The 20,254-nt window shown below is 41.2% G+C and overlaps 1 protein-coding gene across 1 annotated transcript in view; it reads left to right on the top strand.

Moving 5' to 3' along the window:
- LOC126198619 (protein fem-1 homolog CG6966) overlaps positions 1 to 19,554 on the top strand; it is a 150,336-nt gene extending 130,782 nt beyond the window's left edge. Inside the window, exons 7-8 of the mRNA XM_049935074.1 lie at positions 1,015 to 1,358; positions 16,664 to 19,554. Coding sequence (XP_049791031.1) covers positions 1,015 to 1,358; positions 16,664 to 17,126 — 807 coding nt within the window. The 3' untranslated portion in view covers positions 17,127 to 19,554. The remainder of the gene's footprint in view (positions 1 to 1,014; positions 1,359 to 16,663) is intronic.
- The last annotated feature ends 700 nt before the right edge of the window (positions 19,555 to 20,254 follow it).

The following is a 20,254-nucleotide window of genomic DNA, read 5'->3' as shown; positions in this document are numbered from 1 at the left end:
TCTTATGATAAATACTTAAAAGTTTTTTATTCACTGAAATATGGAAACAACTTGTCCGTAGCAGTGAGGTCGGTGAAACAGGATGTGTAAACACATGAATAGTGCTTAAGTTCTAGAAGTGTAGGATATCAGTTTTCAAACAGTGATACACACATCAGTTCTGTAGCCCATTGGTAAAGTGCTTGCACTGGCAGTTTGTCAATTCGTGTTTGATTCTCATTGCTGTCGTCATTTTTTATTTTATTCCTCAAACTGTTAAACAATCAGTTATGTATTAAATAATCAATTATAAAATTTAAATATATTCAAACAGCTTCATTTAATAAATACATAAATTAATGTAATCAGTTTAATTAAGATTACTATCCTTGTAAACCGAAAGGCTATGAGCCACCACATTGGAGCATACTGGTAAATTTTTGCACTATCTGCCACTGTCTCATATGATCAGTAAGATTGCAGCAGAAGTATCTGCTCCATACTTCAGTTCAAAATATACCACTCGTATGTACACTAGCAGGTTCTGTAGCTTTTTTTACCAAGTCTGAACTTGGTAGTTATGACTTTTGCACTGTATCTTGTGGAGCTTGTTACATGTGCAAACTCAAACATATGATTTATCAGAAGTGTTAGACTGAAGTTGTTCTTCCTAAAAGTGGTATGCTTTATTTTGTAATGTCTATATTTTATAAGCATTCGTAGATAAATGGTAGCACTGAGGACGTTTTATTGAGGTGTATGAATGTCTGTCTTACCGACGTCATTCTTTTGCTAATTTGATTATCCTCTTCTTACATAATGTTCCATTGGACATAAAATGAGTTACAAGCTCCTGCCCCTCCTGCTTCCTTTCGTATTTATCGGTATTCATATTTAAATGAAGCAATGGACAAAAGATAAAATAAAGAAAAGAATATTTCTGATATTTCAAAATTAGTTCACTGACAGTGTATTCCTTGACATTTGATACAAAGTTGTGTGTCTGTTACCTCATTGTAGAACTGTACTTTGCAGAGAATGCTGGATCCCTTGAATCAGATGACCCAGAGCTCACTGTCGTCATTCGCTGAGCTTTTTGCTTTCATGGCTGGAGAGCAGGGCCGACCAGCAGCACGTGGTAGGAGAGTTCCTGAAGCATCATTTGAAGAAGTGCTAGATGTACTTCGGAAGGCAGTGAGAGAGGTAGAGGCTGGCTCAACTCAACTGGATCGCATGCCAGCAGCAGCTGTTGGTGAACGAGAAACCCTTCAGTTACGTCGAGCTGTTGTTGTTGCCCTGCAGCTTGCATGTTTGCTGGCACGTCTTTTGCCAGGACTTGATGAGGCTCGTACATTTGAACTTCACTGCACTGTTTATAGGTAGGTAACCATGTCTCTTCTTTTTTGCTGAGAGCTGTTTGGTGTGTAATTATTCCTCTTTCAAGAAGAAAATGACATGTCATGTTAGAAATGGACTGTCGTTAGCCTCTATGAAAGGGAAATAACAGGATATTTGAAGGAAGTATCTGTGATTGGGTATCTACATCTAAATCATACTTCGCAAGCCACCTAATGGTGAATGGCGGAGGATACTTTTGTTATCACTATCTGATCACTCTAACCCTGTTCCACTCGTGAATAGTGCATGGGAAGAATGATTGTCGGTAAGCCTCTGTATTGGCTCTAATTTCTCAAATTTTCTCCTCATGGTCAATACGCAAGATACATGTGGGAGGTGTCGCTCTTCATTGGATCTTCTCCATCTCCTCTATCAGTCCTACCTAATAGGGATCCCAGATAGATGAACAGTACTCAAGAATCAGATGAACAAGTGCCTTAAAAGCCACTTCTTTCATGGATGAGTTACATTTCCTTATGATTCTTCTGATGAATCTGAGTATGGTGTCCGCTTTTCCCACTATTTGTTTTACGTAGTCATTCCACTTCCATCTGTTCTGGATAGTTATGCCTAGATAGTTTACGGCAGACGCTGTATCCAGCTGTTTGTCATCAATAGTGTAACTGTACAGTAGTGGATTTCTTTTCCTATGTATGCGCAATATGTTACATTTATTTATGTCCAGGGTCAACTGCCAGAGCCTGCAACATTCATCAATTCTCTGCAGGTCGTTCTGCAAATTCTTACTATCTTCAGGTGTTGCTACTTTGGTATAGACAACTGCATCCATCATCTGCGAATAGCCTTAAAGAGCATCCGACGCTTTCTACTAGATTGTTTATACATATTGTAAGCAGCAACGGTCCTATCACATTTCCCTCTGATACTCCAGATATTACCTTTACATCTGTCGACTTAGTTCTGTTAAGAGGGAAACTAGAAAATCTGAAAAGGGAAATGCAAAGGCTCAATCTAGATATAGTAGGGGTCAGTGAAGTGAAGTGGAAGGAATACAAGGATTTCTGGTCAGATGAGTATTGGGTAATATCAACAGCAGCAGAAAATGGTATAACAGGTGTAGGATTCGTTATGAATAGGAAGGTAGGGCAGAGGGTGTGTTACTGTGAATAGTTCAGTGACCGGGTTGTTCTAATCAGAATCGACAGCAGACCAACACCAACAACGATAGTTCAGGTATACATGCCGACGTCGCAAGCTGAAGATGAACAGATAGAGAAAGTGTATGAGGATATTGAAAGGGTAATGCAGTATGTAAAGGGGGACGAAAATCTAATAGTCATGGGCGACTGGAGTGCAATTGTAGGGGAGAATATGGGCTTGGGACAAGGAATGAAAGAGGAGAAAGACTAATTGAGTTCTGTAACAAGTTTCAGCTAGTAATAGCGAATACCCTGTTCAAGAATTACAAGAGGAGGAGGTATACTTGGAAAAGGCCGGGAGATACGGGAAGATTTCAATTAGATTACATCATGGTCAGACAGAGATTCCGAAATCAGATACTGGACTGTAAGGCGTACCCAGGAGTAGATATAGACTCAGATCACAATATAGTAGTGATGAAGAGTAGGCTGAAGTTCAAGACATTAGTCAGGAAGAATCAATACGCAAAGAAGTGGGATATGGAAGTACTAAGGAATGACGAGACACGTTTGAAGTTCTCTAACGCTACAGATACAGCAATAAGGAATAGCGCAGTAGGCAGTACAGTTGAAGAGGAATGGACATCTCTAAAAAGGGCCATTGCAGAAGTTGGGAAGGAAAACATAGGTACAAAGAAGGTAGCTGCGAAGAAACCATGGGTAACAGAAGAAATACTTCAGTTGATTGATGAAAGGAGGAAGTACAAACATGTTCCGGGAAAATCAGGAATACAGAAATACAAGTCGCTGAGGAATGAAATAAATAGGAAGTGCAGGGAAGCTAAGACGAAATGGCTGCAGGAAAAATGTGAAGACATCGAAAAAGATATGATTGTCGGAAGGACAGACTCAGCATACAGGAAAGTCAAAACAACCTTCGGTGACATTAAAAGCAACGGTGGTAACATTAAGAGTGCAACGGGAATTCCACTGTTATATGCAGAGGAGAGAACAGATAGGTGGAAAGAATACATTGAAAGCCTCTATGAGGGTGAAGATTTGTCTGATGTGATAGAAGAAGAAACAGGAGTCGATTTAGAAGAGATAGGGGATCCAGTATTAGAATCGGAATTTAAAAGAGCTTTGGAGGACTTACGGTCAAATAAGGCAGAAGGGATAGATAACATTCCATCAGAATTTCTAAAATCATTGGGGGAAGTGGCAACAAAATGACTATTCATGTTGGTGTGTAGAATATGTGAGTCTGGCGACATACCATCTGACTTTCGGAAAAGCATCATTCACACAATTCCGAAGATGGCAAGAGCTGACAAGTGCGAGAATTATCGCACAATCAGCTTAACAGCTCATGCATCGAAGCTGCTTACAAGAATAATATACAGAAGAATGGAAAAGAAAATTGAGAATGCGCTAGGTGACGATCAGTTTGGCTTTAGGAAAAGTAAAGGGACGAGAGAGGCAATTCTGACATTACGGCTAATAATGGAAGCAAGGCTACAGAAAAATCGAGACACTTTCATAGGATTTGTCGACCTGGAAAAAGCGTTCGACAATATAAAATGGTGCAAGCTGTTTGAGATTCTGAAAAAAGTAGGGGTAAGCTATAGGGAGAGACGGGTTATATACAATATGTACACCAACCAAGAGGGAATAATAAGAGTGGACGATCAAGAACGAAGTGCTTGTATTAAGAAGGGTGTAAGACAAGGCTGTAGCCTTCAATCTGTACATCGAGGAAGCAATGATGGAAATAAAAGAAAGGTTCAGGAGTGGAATTAAAATACAAGGTGAAAGGATATCAATGATATGATTCGCTGATGACATTGCTATCCTGAGTGAAAGTGAAGAAGAATTAAATGATCTGCTGAACAGAATGAACAGTCTAATGAGTACACAGTATGAGTAAATTGGAGTAAGACAAAGGTAATGAGAAGTAGAAGAAATGAGAACAGCGAGAAACTTAACATCAGGATTGATGGTCACGAAGTAAATGAAGTTAAGGAATTCTGCTACCTATGCAGTAAAATAACCAATGACGGACGGAGCAAGAAGGACATCAAAAGCAGACTCGCTATGGCAAAAAAGGCATTTCTGGCCAAGAGAAGTCTACTAATATCAAATACCGGCCTTAATTTGAGGAAGAAATTTCTGAGGATGTACGTCTGGAGTACAGAATTGTATGGTAGTGAAACATGGACTGTGGGAAAACCGGAACAGAAGAGAATCGAAGCATTTGAGATGTGGTGCTATAGACGAATGTTGAAAATAAGGTGGACTGATAAGGTAAGGAATGTGGAGGTTCTACGCAGAATGGGCGAGGAAAGGAATATGTGAAAAACACTGATAAGGACATCTGCTAAGACATGAGGGAATGACTTCCATGGTACTAGAGGGAGCTGTAGAGGGCAAAAACTGTAGAGGAAGACAGAGATTGGAATACGTCAAGCAAATAATTAAGGACGTAGGTTGCAAGTGCTACTCTGAGATGAAGAGGTTAGCACAGGAAAGGAATTCGTGGCGGGCCGCATCAAACCAGTCAGTAGACTGATGACAAAAAAAAAATGACGTGTTGGGTTCTATCCATAAGAAAGTCTTAAATCCAATCGCATGTCTGCTCCGGTACTCCGTATGCTCGTATGTTTTTCATTAAATGGCAATGCGAGGCGGTGTCAAATGCCTTACTGAAATCAAGGAACACGGCATCAGCCTGAGCGCCGTTGTCCACTGCAATGTGGATCTCATGGATGAACAGAGTGAGCTGAGTTTTGCAGGATCTCTGTTTGCAGAATCCATGTTGATTTTTAGAGAGAAAATGTTCATTTCCCAAAAAGTCATGATTCTTGAGCATAAAACATGTTCCATAATTCTACAACAGATTGACGTCAATGATATAGTTCTATAATTGCATGGATCTGTCTTATGGCCTTTCTTAAAAACGGAAATGACCTGTGCTTCTTTGCAGTTGTTAGGTACCTTTTGTTGCTCAAGTAATCTGTGATCAATCACTGCTAGAAAGGGAGCAAGTTCTTTTGCATTATCTTTATAGAATCTTATAGGTATCTCATTTGGTCCTGATGCCTTTCCACTACTAAGCGATTGTAGCTGCTTTCCTGTTTGGCGATCGGTTATCTCAATATCTGCCATATTGAGATTCATATGACGTTTGAAGGGAGAACAGTGCTATGAACTTCTGCGGTGAAACAACTTCAGAAGACTGAATTCAGTATTTCGACTTCTCTCTGTTATCTTCCGTTTCGGTGCTGGTGTGGTCGCTGAGAGAATGGATAGATGATTTTTGACCCACTTACTGATTTTACATATGACCAAAATCTCTTAGGGTTTTTACTCAGGTCTGTTGACAGTGTCTTACTTTCAAAATCATTGAACGCTTCTCTCATTGCTCTCCTTACACTCATTTTTGCTTCATTCAGCTTTTGTTTGTCAGTTAAGTTTTTACCTCTCTTGAATCTGCTCTTTGTTCATGTAGCGCTTTTCTAACACGGCTATTGAACTATGGTGGATCTTCCCCATCCCTTAAAACCTTACTTGAACATACTTGTCTAGGGCATATTGAATGATGCCTCTCAATTTTTTCCATTTGTTCTCCACATCTTCATCCTCGTCACCGAATATTTGATTCTGACTTCTGAGTTATTCTGAAATTTGTATCGTGTGACCCTTGTTGAGCAAATATATCCTCCTACCTTTCTTAACATTCCTTGTGGGACCTGTCTTCATAGATGCTGTCACAGCATAATGATCACTGATACCTTCCTGTCTGTTAACTGATTCGATAAGTTGAGGTGTGTGTGTGTTGCCAGGAGCTCTAAGATGTTACTCTCATGAGTTGGTTCTCTAACTATCTGCTCAAGGTAATTTTCGGACAAGATATCCAAAACAGTGCCACAAGAATCCCTGTCTCTGGCACCAATTTTGATGGCATAACACTCCTGATCTATACCTGCCAAGTTGAAGTCACCCCCTATTACAGTGGCATGATCAGGAAGATTACTAATGACATTCTGCAAGTTCTGTGTAAAGCACTCTACAACTACAGGTCCTGACCCAGGTAGTCTATAAAAGCATCCGATCACCGTTTTTGAGCGTTCTTCCGTACTCAGTTTCATCTAGATTAATTCACATTCAGAATCAGTTATAACCTCACGAGATTTTATCAGATTTTTTACTGTAATAAACATGCCACCACCATTGGTGACTAATCTATCCCTACAATAAACACTCCAATCTGAACTTAGGATATCGTTGTCACTGACGTCTGGTTTCATCCAGCTTTCTGTTCCCAACACCATCTTTGCATTATAACCTTCAATAAGTGGTATAATTCTGCAACCTTTCCTTGGATGCTCGTGCAGTTTAATCATTTATGTCCCTGATCTGCAAGGACTAAGATTCTCTGAGGTCACTGTGGCTGATTTAACAGGCAAACTGTCTTTGAGCCCAATGGAGGGATTCTCTAAACTGAAAAAGCCCCATGTGCACACCACACATACTCCGCTACCCAAGTAGCCAATTCCTGCAGGTAGGGCACACCTGACCTATTAAGGGGAACCCTACAGTTCTGCACCCGATAGCGGAGGTTGAGAAATTCACATCGGACACAGTTGCAGTGTCGTCTGAGCCTCTGGTTTAGACCTTCAGCTCTGTTCCAAACCAGAGGACCACGATAAAAAATAGATAGCTTAGCCTGCACTTTGCGTGCGTTGCTGTTTCCCTCCACCAAATCAGCCAGCCACCAAAAGGAGCCGAGGATGGCCTCAGAACCAAAGCGGCAGGCGTCATTCGTGCCAACATGTGCCACTGCATGCAGCTGGTTGCACCCAGTGCTCTCGATAGCCACTGGCAGGGTCTCCTCCACATCACGGATAAGACCTCCCTGCAGACATACTGAATGCACACTGGAATTATTTCCTGCCTTGCCTGCTGTCTCCCTGAGGGACTCCATCACCCCCCTAACATTGGAGTTCCAGATTACAAGCATACCCACCCTCTGTACTTGTCTGGACTGGGCAGGAAAATCAGCCGCTGGCCCAACAGGAGAGGCATCCCCTGCTGGCTCAGAGTTATCATCTACAATGGGTAGCACCTTGTACCTGTTGCTAAGATGTAGGGAGCCAGCCGCACAGCGTGCTTCCTTTTTTGCTTTCCGCCTAGTGACATGTGAACCCACCACTGCCTGCTACGAGCTCTGGAGTGAGGACGGACCAGTCAGATGTTGTGTATCAGAAGCTGCAGCAATGTCTGGTCACCAGGGGATTCCAGTGGCACCAAAGGTGTAACAGGGCTTGTCACTGGCGCCCCGATGTCACCGCAACTTTGATTATTAGCTGGAAGCTTGTTGATGGTAGTCAACGCAGCTTCCAGCTGTTTACAGACAACAGCCAGCTTTCCTTGTGTCCGCTCACAACAAGCACAGTCCCTAGCCATATGTACTGTGTGTAAAATAGGTATAAGGTGTCAAATGGTGCGGTTGCATTTGAAATGTGTAAAAAATATACTAAAGGAGAATAAAGTAACACAAAAAGTTGATGTACAGATTCGTCACTGTACTGTGACACTGCAAGCTATTAAACACAATTAAATTTTTCTACTGAAGTTGATCGATTTACCTGTTGTTAGAAATCCTGTTGACCGAAAAGTACTCCAAGAGATAAATATTCAAACCAGAATGCACTGATCTAAACTTCATGCTGTCTACTAGCACAAAATTAAAACTTAGTGACGTGATGGAGTTTCTGGCAATGAGAAAATTTACGCTAGGAAGCTGCCCTACACAACGATATTCATAAGATTTATGCAGAAACAAAAACTACAATTAATTTTCTGACTACTAGTCTACACACTAAAATACACACATATAGTTCACTTCTTTGCAGAAGCACTTGGAAAAAAAAAAAAAAAAAAAAAAAAAACTAAATTAATTTACTGTTTATCAGAAAATTACAGCTGCTGCTGCTGCTGCTGCACATCCTCTCAGCTCGGCGGCTGCCGCTACACTGTATGTGCTTGTTCTTGATGACTCTTGAAAGCTCAGAACCAGATTCAGATTTCAGTAGGCATCTTCAGTCAGCAGCTTACCAGCCCTTACAGTAGTTACAGAGCACAAAAAAATGTGGATTTCCTACAGTATTAATTTATTTAAGTAACCAGTTTTTTGCTTACAAAGCCATCGTCAAACAAGAGTTACTGTCTTAAAATGGCCTAAAACTTGAAAACAAAACTAAATACATTACTATTGTAGAATGAAGACTATTGTGTGCTTTTTGTGTATAAGTATGAAGTTGTTTTACTGAGCAGTAACAAAAGAGTAATTTAAAGATCTATTAGAAACACGAAGTGTGATGAAAATGTAATGAGAACTTTAAGAAAAACAAAATAATCTTTATTTATTCATCATCAACTACTTCACCCCCTACAGTGTGATTACCATTAGATATAATACACTTGTGCCAGCACTTTCTCCAATCGGAAATACTTCTGGAACTCACTTTTCGTTATGGTGGTCAGCTCCTTCAACGATTCTGTTTTTATCTTATCAATGGTGGCAAAGTGAGGTCCTTTATCATGAACAAGCATTGAGGTGTGAGTGGAAGTATTGTCATAATGCAATTTCCATGAGTGTTTTTTGCCACAGTTCTGGTCATTTTCTTCAGATTTCATCACACATATGTCGCATAATTTCATAGTAGTGTTCCTTATTGACTGTACGCGCATAGGGCAGGAACTCATGATGCATTATCCCATTGTAATAGAAGAAAACAGTGAGCAGAACCTTCACATGTGATCAGACTTGTCAAATTTTTTTCAGTCTTTGCTCTTCAGGCAGTGTCCATTGGGATGATAAGGCCTTGATACTCCATGTCGTAGCACATCTTGCCAGTTGTTTATTTTCTTTATGTCTGACCTACTGTCACATCATCATATCCGTATATCCATTTTCATCACCATCACCATTTTTTAGAAGTTCTGAATATTTTACTTCATTCAGCAATTCCTGAATGATACCTGCATGATGCTGTTTTTTACCAAAATTCAACAATTTTGCAACAAACTTTGCTGCTACATGTTTCACACGCAACACATACGAAAAAATTGCTTTGACATGAGCCAAAGGCTATGCCGACATCCTCAGCAAACCCTTTAATAGCGATTCAGTGATTTTCCAGAACCACTTTCTTTACTTCTGCCACATTGTCGTCAGTAATCAATGTGCAGAATTTAATGCAAATTCTTTGATCCATTCTGTTTCTTAAGTAGAAATTCACTGAGAACTCAAAAACACATGTGACATATTAGACTGTCAACAATAAACTAAATATTCAAAACACACTGAAAATGTGAATATACATCAGTAACATGTTTACTGACAGGAAAAAAAGGTTTTGAAAAATTTTGTGTATAAGGTCTACAAAATTTTTTTTAAAAAAAATTTGCTGCTTTTTGATATAGTTGTCTATCAAAAGTCTCATGGTGCTGTTGTTCATAGTGGTTACGGGTGTGTTGCTGAACCTGCTCTCTATGATCAAATCTACATTTTTAAAACTTTTTTACACCCAAAACTACTTCTGTCTATTATGGAATTATCTATATCTTTATGCCTCAGATTGCTGAATACAATCCTTTGTGTCTTTTTCTTCTTCTGTGTCTGTTTATTGGCTGCAATAGTAAATGAGAAGTTGGGGACATGATTAAATCTTTCTTTCACAGCATTTATTACAAGTATCACTAGAGTTTCAAACTATTTTATTTTAAGGGTTTATGATACCCAGAAAAACTTTGATGGTGAAAGAAAAAGTTTTATTGTGATTTTTTAAGCAGTTGTTGGCAGGATTGACTGTTACGTTTTTGAGTTTCTAACCGAGTGCCCATTCCATTTTGCACACAGTGTTGTGATGATTGACATCCTCATCTGTGGACCCCCTAATCAGTGGTCTTGGTGCATGTTACATGACTTCTTTTAAACACTTTTAGAAGGCTGCTAGGTCACTTCTCTAATACTGTGCATGGAATGAAATTGTTAACTTAGGAGCTAGAAACCCAAAAACATTGATTCTTGTACTGCTTCTTCTGTTCCGTGTCCCTTGTATTTCATGTGTACTAATCTGTTCTCTCATACGTAACTGTGTTCCGTTATGTCTTTTCAGTTGATTCAAATACATCATCATTAACAATATTATGAGAAGGAAAGTTGCTACTCACCATATAGCGGAGATGCTGAGTCACAGATAGGCACAACAAAGAGATTTTCACACTTAAAGCTTTCGGTTAATGGCCTTTGTCAACAATACATACATATGCGCACACGTGCACACACACTCATGCAAACGCAACTCACACACGACTGCAGTCTCAGGCAACTGAAAGCACACTGTGAGCAGCAGTACCGGTGCATGGTGGGAGTGGCGACTGGGTGGGGGGAAAGGAGGAGGCTGGGGTGGGGAGAGGGACGGATAGTATGGTGGGATGGCAGACAGTGAAGTGCTGCAGGTTGGGCGGCAGGCAGGGGAGAGGTGGGGAGGGGAGGACTAGTAGCAGAAAAGGAGAGAAACAGAGAAATAAATAAATAAATAAATAAATAAATAAAGGACTGGGTGTGTTAGTGGAATGATGGCTGTGTAGAGCTGGAATGGGAGCAGGGAAGGGGCTGGATGGGTAAGGACAATGACTAACAAAGGTTGAGGTCAGGAGGGTTAAGAGAACGTAGGCTATATTGCAGGGAAAGTTCCCATCTGCGCAATTCAGATAAGCTGGTGTTGGTGGGAAGGATCCATATGGCACAGGCTGTGAAGTAGTCATTGAAATGAAGGATATCATGTTTGGCAGCGTGCTCAGCAACAGGGTGGTCCACTTCTTGGTTGACGAACTACATAGAATGCAGCACAGTGGTTGCAGCTTAGCTTGTAGACCACATAATTGCTTTCACAGGTAGACTGCCTTTGATGGGGTACGTGATGTCAGTGACCAGACTGGAGTAGGTGGTGGTGGGAGGATGTATGGGACAGGTCTTGCATCTAGGTCTATTACAGGGGTATGAGCCATGAGGTAAGAGATTGGGAGCAGGGGTTGTGTAAGGATGGATGAGTATATTGTGTAGGTTCGGTGGACAGCGGAATACCACTGTGGGAGGGGTGGGAAGGACAGTGGGTAGGACATTTCCAATTTCAGGGCACAATGAGAGGTAATCAAAACCCTGGTGGAGAATGTAATTGATTTGCTCCAGTCATGGGTGTACTGAGTTATGAGGGGAATGCTCCTCTCTGGCCGGACGGTGGGACTTTAGGAGGTGGTGGGAGACTGGAAAGATAAGGCACGGGAGATTTGTTTTTGTACAAGGTTGGGAGTATAATTACGGTCAGTGAAGGCTTCAGCGAGACCCTCAGTATATTTTGTGAGGGACTGCTTGTCACTGCAGATGCGACGACAACGGGTGGCTCGGCTGTACGGAAGGGACTTCTTGGTATGGAATGGGTGGCAGCTGTTGAAGTGGAGGTATTGCTGGTGGTTAGTTGGTCGGATATGGACGGAGGTACTGATGTAGCCATCTCTGAGATGGAGGTCAACATCTAGGAAGGTGGCTTGTTGAATTGAGTAGGACAATGTGAAGCAAACGGGGGAGAAGTTGTTCAGGTTCTGGAGGAATGTGGATAGCGTGTCCTCACCTTCGACCCAGATAGCAAAGATGTCATCAGTGAATCTGAACCAGGTGAGGGGTTTAGGATTCTGGGTGTTTGGGAAGGATTCCTCTAGATGGCCCATGAAAAGGGTGGTGCCATGCGGGTGCCCATAACCGTACCCTGTATTTGTTCGTAGGTAATGCCTTCAAAGGAGAAGTAATTGTTGGTGAGGATATAGTTGGTCATGGAGCCTAGGAAGGAGGTTGTTTGTTTGAAATCTGTCGGGCACTGGGAAAAGTAGTGTTCAATAGCGGTAAGGCCATGGGCATTAGGAGTGTTAGTGTACAGGGAGGTGGTATCAATAGTGATGAGCAGGGCACCGTGTGGTAAAGGGACAGGAACTGTGGAGAGTCGGAGGAGATGGTTGGTATATTTTATATAGGAGGGTAGGTTCCGGGTCTATAAGAGCAGAGATCCTCTCAGTGGCAGCGCAGTAACCGGCCACAATGTGGAGTCGTGGGTGGTAGGGTTTATGGACTTTCGGAAACATGTAGAAGGTAGGAGTGCTGGGAGTGGTAGGGGTGAGTAGAGAGATGGATTGTGGGGAGAGGTTCTGGGATGGAGATCTTGCTAGATTACTGGAATGGAATCACTGTGGCAAGGTTTGTAGGTGGAAGTATCTGACAGCTGGCAGAGCCCATCCCCAGGTAATCCTTGCAGTTCAGAACAACAGTGATGGAGCCTTTGTCCGCATGTAGGATTATAATGTTGGGATCAGTTTTTCGATGGTGGACTGCGGTTTTTTCTGCGGATGTAAGGTTAGTCTGCATGTTGAGGGATTTGGGGAATGATGGTGACGCAAGGTTTAAGGTTAAGAAACTCTGGAAAGTTAACAGGGGGTGGTTTGGGGGCAGTGCAGGTTGGTCACGGTTGGATGGAGGATTGAACTGAGTTAGGCAAGGTTCAATAATGGTCTTGGGTTGAGTCTGATTGGTAGGGTTGCTGGCGAAAAAGGGTTTCCACTGTAGGGACCGGGAGAAGGAGAGAAGGTCTTTAACAAGTTCTGCATGATTGAATTTGGGAGTTGGGCAAAAGGTGAGGTCTTTGGAAAGGACTGAAATTTCTGTGGGGCTAAGGCTTCTGGAGAGGAGGTTCATGACTGTGTTATGGGTCTGTTTAGGTTCTGGATTCTGTGTGGTGGTGAGAGTGAGTTTTGGAGGGCAGGGTAAGTGTAGTAGGTCTGCAAGACAGGGTTTGTCAGCTGTGAGGGGGTGTGGGGGAGGTTTGGAGGTTGTTGTGTAGTGGTGGTGGACAGTGGCACTCCAAGGCGGGAGTAGGAAGTGAGCAGGATGGAGAGTTCTTTGAGGTGGCGTTGTGCATGTTGCTCAAGTTCCTGCAGGGCAAGAGTTTGTGTGTTTTATGAGTTCCAGGAGTTTGGGATTGCATAGCAGGAGAATCTTGTGGATGGGGAGAAGGTACTACAAGGTGGTTTGGGCTTGGTTGATACAGTTTTGCAGGACTATGTTGGTGAGGGCTAAAGGTTGGTGGAATTTGAACAGGTGGAGGTCATTGTGGGAGGAGGGGTGGCAGCCAGAGATTTGTAATTTGATGGTAAGGCCATTAGGGGGGATTCCATGAGCCTAGCAGCAACACAGGAACAGTATGGGGGACTGGGATCTGGCTAGGGATAAGGAGTCTTTTCTGTATTGACACAGATGGGAGGAGCAAGGATCCATGGTGGTGGAAAAATGTGAAAAAATTACATATAGAATAACTTCTGAAAAATTTTGCAAAAAATACACCCAAATATGTGTGAAAATATACGAAAAAGTTCTAAGTAAAGAATAACTGATATTTATATATATATATATATATATATATATATATATATATATATATATATATATATATATATATATATATATATATATATATATATATATATATATGAGGGAAACATTCCACGTGGGAAAAATATATCTAAAAACAAAGATGATGTGACTTACCGAATGAAAGTGCTGGCAGGTCGATAGACACACAAACATACACACGAAATTCAAGCTTTCGCAACAAACGGTTGCTTCATCAGGAAAGAGGGAAGGAGAGGGAAAGACGAAAGGATGTGGGTTTTAAGGGAGAGGGTAAGGAGTCATTCCAATCCCGGGAGCGGAAAGACTTACCTTAGGGGGAGAAAAGGACAGGTATACACTTGCGCGCGCGCGCACACACACACACATGTCCATCCGCACATACACAGACACAAGCAGACGTTTGTAAAGGCAAAGAGTTTGGGCAGAGATGTCAGTCGAGGCGGAAGTACAGAGACAAAGATGTTGTTGAATGACAGGTGAGGTATGAGTGGTGGCAACTTGAAATTAGCGGAGGTTGAGGCCTGGTGGGTAACGGGAAGAGAGGATATATTGAAGGGCAAGTTCCCATCTCTGGAGTTCTGATAGGTTGGTGTTAGTGGGATGTATCCAGATAACCCGGACGGTGTAACATACCAACAATTAAAGGGAACAGCCATGGGTACCAGGATGGCCCCATTGTACGCCAACCTATTCATGGGTCGCTTAGAGGAAGCCTTCTCGGTTACCCAGGCCTGCCAACCCAAAGTTTGGTACAGATTTATTGATGACATCTTCATGATCTGGACTCACAGTGAAGAAGAACTCCAGAATTTCCTCTCCAACCTCAACTCCTTTGGTTCCATCAGATTCACCTGGTCCTACTCCAAATCCCATGCCACTTTCCTCGACATTGACCTCCATCTGTCCAATGACCAGCTTCACACATCCGTCCACATCAAACCCACCAACAAGCAACAGTACCTCCATTATGACAGCTGCCACCCATTCCATATCAAACGGTCCCTTCCCTACAGCCTAGGTCTTCGTGGCAAATGAATCTGCTCAAGTCCTGAATCCCTGAATCATTACACCAACAACCTGAAAACAGCTTTCGCATCCCGCAACTACCCTCCCGACCTGGTACAGAAGCAAATAACCAGAGCCACTTCCCCAACCCCTCAAACCCAGAACCTCCCACAGAAGAACCCCAAAAGTGCCCCACTTGTGACAGGATACTTTCCAGGACTGGGTCAGACTCTGAATGTGGCTCTCCAGCAGGGATATGACTTCCTCAAATCCTGCCCCGAAATGAGATCCATCATTCATGAAATCCTCCCCACTCCACCAAGAGTGTCTTTCCGCCGTCCACCTAACCTTAGCAACCTCTTGGTTCATCCCTATGAAATCCCCAAACCACCTTCCCTACCCTCTGGCTCCTACCCTTGTAACCGCCCCCAGTGTAAAACCTGTCCCATGCACCCTCCCACCACCACCACCACCACCACCACCACCACCACCTACTCCAGTCCTGTAACCCGGAAGGTGTACACAATCAAAGGCAGAGCCACATGTGAAAGCACCCATGTGATTTACCAACTGACCTGCCTACACTGTGAAGCTTTCTATGTGGGAATGACCAGCAACAAACTGTCCATTTGCATGAACGGACACAGGCAGACAGTGTTTGTTGGCAATGAAGATCACCCTGTGGCTAAACATGCGTTGGTGCACGGCCAGCACATCTTGGCACAGTGTTACACCGTCCGGGTTATCTGGATACTTCCCACTAACACCAACCTATCAGAACTCCGGAGATGGGAACTTGCCCTTCAATATACCCTCTCTTCCCGTTACCCACCAGGCCTAAACCTCCGCAAATTTCAAGTTGCCGCCGCTCATACCTCACCTGTCATTCAACAACATCTTTGTCTCTGTACTTCCGCATCGACTGACATCTCTGCCCAAACTCTTTGCCTTTACATATGTCTGCTTGTGTGTGTGTGTGTGTGTGTGTGTGTGTGTGTGTGTGTGTGTGTGTGTGTTGTTGTTGTTGTTGACATAGGCCATTGGCTAAAAGCTTTAAGTGTGAAAATCTTTTGGTTGTGCCTATCTGCGACTCAGTATCTCCACTATATGGTGAGTAGCAACTTTCTTCTCACAATATTGTTACATTCCATCCTGGATTTCCCATTGTTTGATAAATCATTATGACATATACGAAGGTGATTATAATATATGAACAACATTTAAACAATTTTTAGAGTCACAACTTCGGTGTTTTATGGTTGCAGGTAACTACTTCACTGAGAGGAGTACACAGACTGAGGAAAGCTGTGCAGGATGTTCATGTAAGGGGAAATGGGGATGTTTTTTGGAAAAAAATACATTAAATAAATTCATATTGTGGCTCAGTTTCTGCCCTTTGGTACATGGGCACCTCCTTCAACGTTCCACTTTTAAGGGAGAATTGTGTCCTTTTGTTTAAATGTTTTTCTTTTGTGAAGCAGTGACATAGTTCAGTCTTTATGGTCCGTTTAACACAGATGTTGTCTTTTGTGTGTGTCGTTTTCTTTTTGCTTTTTCTTTTGGTTAAATATAAAGTAGTGTGTGTGTTCATATCAAAATTTATCATAGTGAAAAATGTGTGTGTATATTTTGTCTGTTAATTTGGTATGTCTTTTAGATTGGCAAAGGCACCTGTAACACACAGACTTGGAGGAGCCACACCCTTGCATGTGGCATGTGCTCAGAGAGGTGGAGGGGGAACTGAAGGAGGAAGATATCCAGCCTGCCGTCTCCCTTCAGCAGCTGTTGTATCTTTGCTCCTTGCGTCTGGAGCCAATGCAGATGCAAAGGATGATGATGGCTGCACACCACTTCATTTTGCAGCTGGCGCTACGACAGAGTTAGGTGCACCGTCTCTTATTAGGACTCTGCTTGAAGGAGGTGCACATTTAGATGCTAGGAATGGTCAGGGCCGTACATTTGAACAGCTGCTGCCCGCAGGTGTTGCGCTGCATGAATTAATAAATCCAGTACGCTACACAACTCTCACTTGTTTAGCTGCAGCCACAATTCGTAAATACAATGTGCCTTATCGTGGACAGATTCCTGTCTCATTGGAAGAATTTGTTGCACGTCATTAAGATAGAGAAAAATGGCTGAATGCCATTGGGTGACACAGATCTTCCAGAGAAGAGGAATTATATCAGCATTAATTAGCACTGTATTGTTACTATGCAAGCAATTTCTTGTAAAGTAATAGGAATTACGGTATGATAATAGCCGTACAGTACTAAGCCTTTATAATATCATTAGCTGATTCTGAGTTTTCACAAAATCACATGAAATGATGGTTTTGTTTGTTCCTGAGAGTGAGAGGATAATTGTTGGGAATGATATCCACTTGGTTGATCACATCTTGAGCTACCATCTTAGTACCGTTGTGTACATTATGGCAGTGGAACACTTGTGATAGAGTATTGTTTTGTGGTGACTAACAACTGTGTGGATGAAAATGATCATCACAATGTTCATATAGAGTCCCATTTGCTTTTTTCCTGAGCTCTGATCTATGATTGAAGTGTGTTAGCATCATGCTGCGTGAAGTTGAATTTTGGAATAATCATATTTTTGTTCTGTAGAAGATAGGAGAAGTGTTTACTTTGTATCTTCAGTAACTGGGTTAATATTTTACTCTATAAATTGAAAAGTTATTTGCTTGAATTCTTAAAGTGACAACCTTATCAAAGCTGCTCGATAAACATATATACTGAAGTGTAACTGTCCCTTCTTTTTTTAACCCATAGTCTTATTTTTAATTAAATACCCCCACTTTTTGCTGCTCAAGTGAAAACAACTGTTTAACTACAGGTTAATCATATTGATTGCTTTCTCAGTCTTTATGACTAGACATTAGGGGTTGAACAAGATTGTCATTTATGTTGTATCAAGGTATTCTGATCACGGTATGCGGGATGCTGAAGTCATATTGTTTCTGCTGCAGAGATAATATCTGCTCCAGCATTCATCTCTGCTGAATTGTTGACAGTAATTGTAAATTAGGAATTTCTGACTGATAGCATAGTAATCACTATTTGGAGCTTAGTTGTGATAATCCTTATGCCCACAAAATCATTCAGCTATAGATCTAAACATTTTTCAGCAGGTCATATCCTTTAGTTACTTAAGTGTAACATGAGTTCAATAGTAGACACTTTAGAGTGTCTAACTGTATTGGACTCGGAGTAAATTGAGAACACATCACATTTGTTTATGGGTAGTGCCTTAAATATGACTGTACTGTGTAGTAACAGCAGCAAGAATTGTTGAAGAGTGTGACTGGAACTGTTGTTTGTGTCGAAGTGAGTGACTATATGTTACTCAGACATGTTCAGTAGTCCAGTGAAGTGATTTGAAACAGACCAGTTTTATAACATTTGTATTGGCTGTTTAAAATATGCCTTTACTAATCAGTGTCAAAAAGAAATCTCTGTTCTCATGTATTCAGCCACTTCTGTCCTACTTATGGAGGGAGAGTGGGGGATCCTTCCAGAGTTGTTGCTTTACAGTATTAAGAATTGTGCCTGAAAAGAATCTGTTACCTTAAATCCTATTCTACAGTCTTCATGTAGTCCATAGAGCTGGTACTCATGACTAGATGAAAGTGCAGATTTTATGGCCTTCACTAAAAGAAGTAAATATTAAGTAATAAAAAGGAAATATTATATAATTTATGAAATTTCCTGTCCACAGCTATTTCTTCATGATTTAAAATATCTGTGCTCAGCTGTAAATAGATTGTTTAATTTATGCAAAAAATATGTGGTGTTTATACATTTATGTTGAGAATTGTGATAAAAAATTATGTTCTACTAAAGAAACAGTTTAATACTTCAACAATAAATGAAAATTTTAGAAATACTTTGTAAAGTAATAAAAGAAAATGATTTGAAGACTTTAATGTAATTCTTTTCATTAATTGATGTTAATAATTGAATCTTACTTTCAGAGTGAAAATTTGATGCAGGCCTCCAGTTTTCATCTCATGCACTTTAAACCATGATTATTTTGAGGGCTGTGAGGTATAAGGTATACACAGTATGTAACAAAAATGAAATAAGGCTTGCAGTTAATCTGTATGTGTAGGTAAACTTAAAGGCATTTAAGTTTATAATGGTATACAGTGATTGCCCATTGCTCCTATCAATCAACCTGTCTCACAGTGCACAAAGTTTACATTGTAACAATACTTCCTTTCTTTTTTATATCACAATATTAATACTGTCACCAGAGCTGCCTGTTACATTGCACTTTACACATGGAAAATAGCAGACTGCAGTAATGGAAACTGCTTGGAACTAAAGATAAAAAATGGACTCAAAATGTAAGCAATATATCTACAGAAGAAAATGTTCATACCAAGTGACAACTGATTTTTATTTGTTATTTTTATTTTGGAAATATTGCTGGAGTGATATGTGCAATAACACGTTGCCACTGATGAATATTTTGTTTTGTTATGTTATGACTGTAATATTTTAAATCGCAACACAAATAAAATCCTTCATAATACTTGTTTTGTTTTTTATCAGTTATGCTGGTATACAGAGTTCCACCAAATGACATAGATATTCTTCAGATTGTGTCTTTGGACTCAGAGTATCTCAAAGATTGATTGATTAATGATGTAACATTTTTAAATGGAAAATGTTATTTTGAAGAAAACACCTTTAAAAGTGTGAAAGCCATTGCTTTTCTTGTGACCATTTCTCATGACAATAGTGCTATTTGAAAGTTCTAGAACCAAGAGCTTGGGAACTTCTCTCTCTCTCTCTCTCTCTCTCTCTCTCTCTCTCTCCCCCCTCCCACCCTCCCCAAGGGATTACTGTGCTACATGGTTTAGCTGCATCCCTCGATTCATCTGAACTTTGGCATTTACTTGTTCATGCATCATATTCTATACATTTTACCAAGGAGATGAATCTCTGTTGATATAGAAAAAGAAAAAAAAAATGTAGTAGTGTAGAGGCCTGCCTACGTGTTGCCATGCAGAAATTTTGTGGAGAAGCCTCTTACATGTCCTCCATACAGTCCTGATCTACCCCCATGCGATTTTCTGATTTTTGGTGCCCTGAAGGAAGACCTTCGTATGAAGAAGTGTGCACGTGGCTACAATAGTGGTTTCGTAGGTAAGAGCCAGCATTTTCTCATCAAGGCATTGACTGTCTTCACCTAACAGTGGGTTAATATATTAACTGTTAGGGCACTTACT

The sequence above is a fragment of the Schistocerca nitens genome, chromosome 8 (genome assembly GCF_023898315.1).
Source record: "Schistocerca nitens isolate TAMUIC-IGC-003100 chromosome 8, iqSchNite1.1, whole genome shotgun sequence".
Lineage (NCBI taxonomy): Eukaryota > Metazoa > Arthropoda > Insecta > Orthoptera > Acrididae > Schistocerca > Schistocerca nitens.
This window is presented reverse-complemented; position numbering and strand designations above follow the sequence as displayed.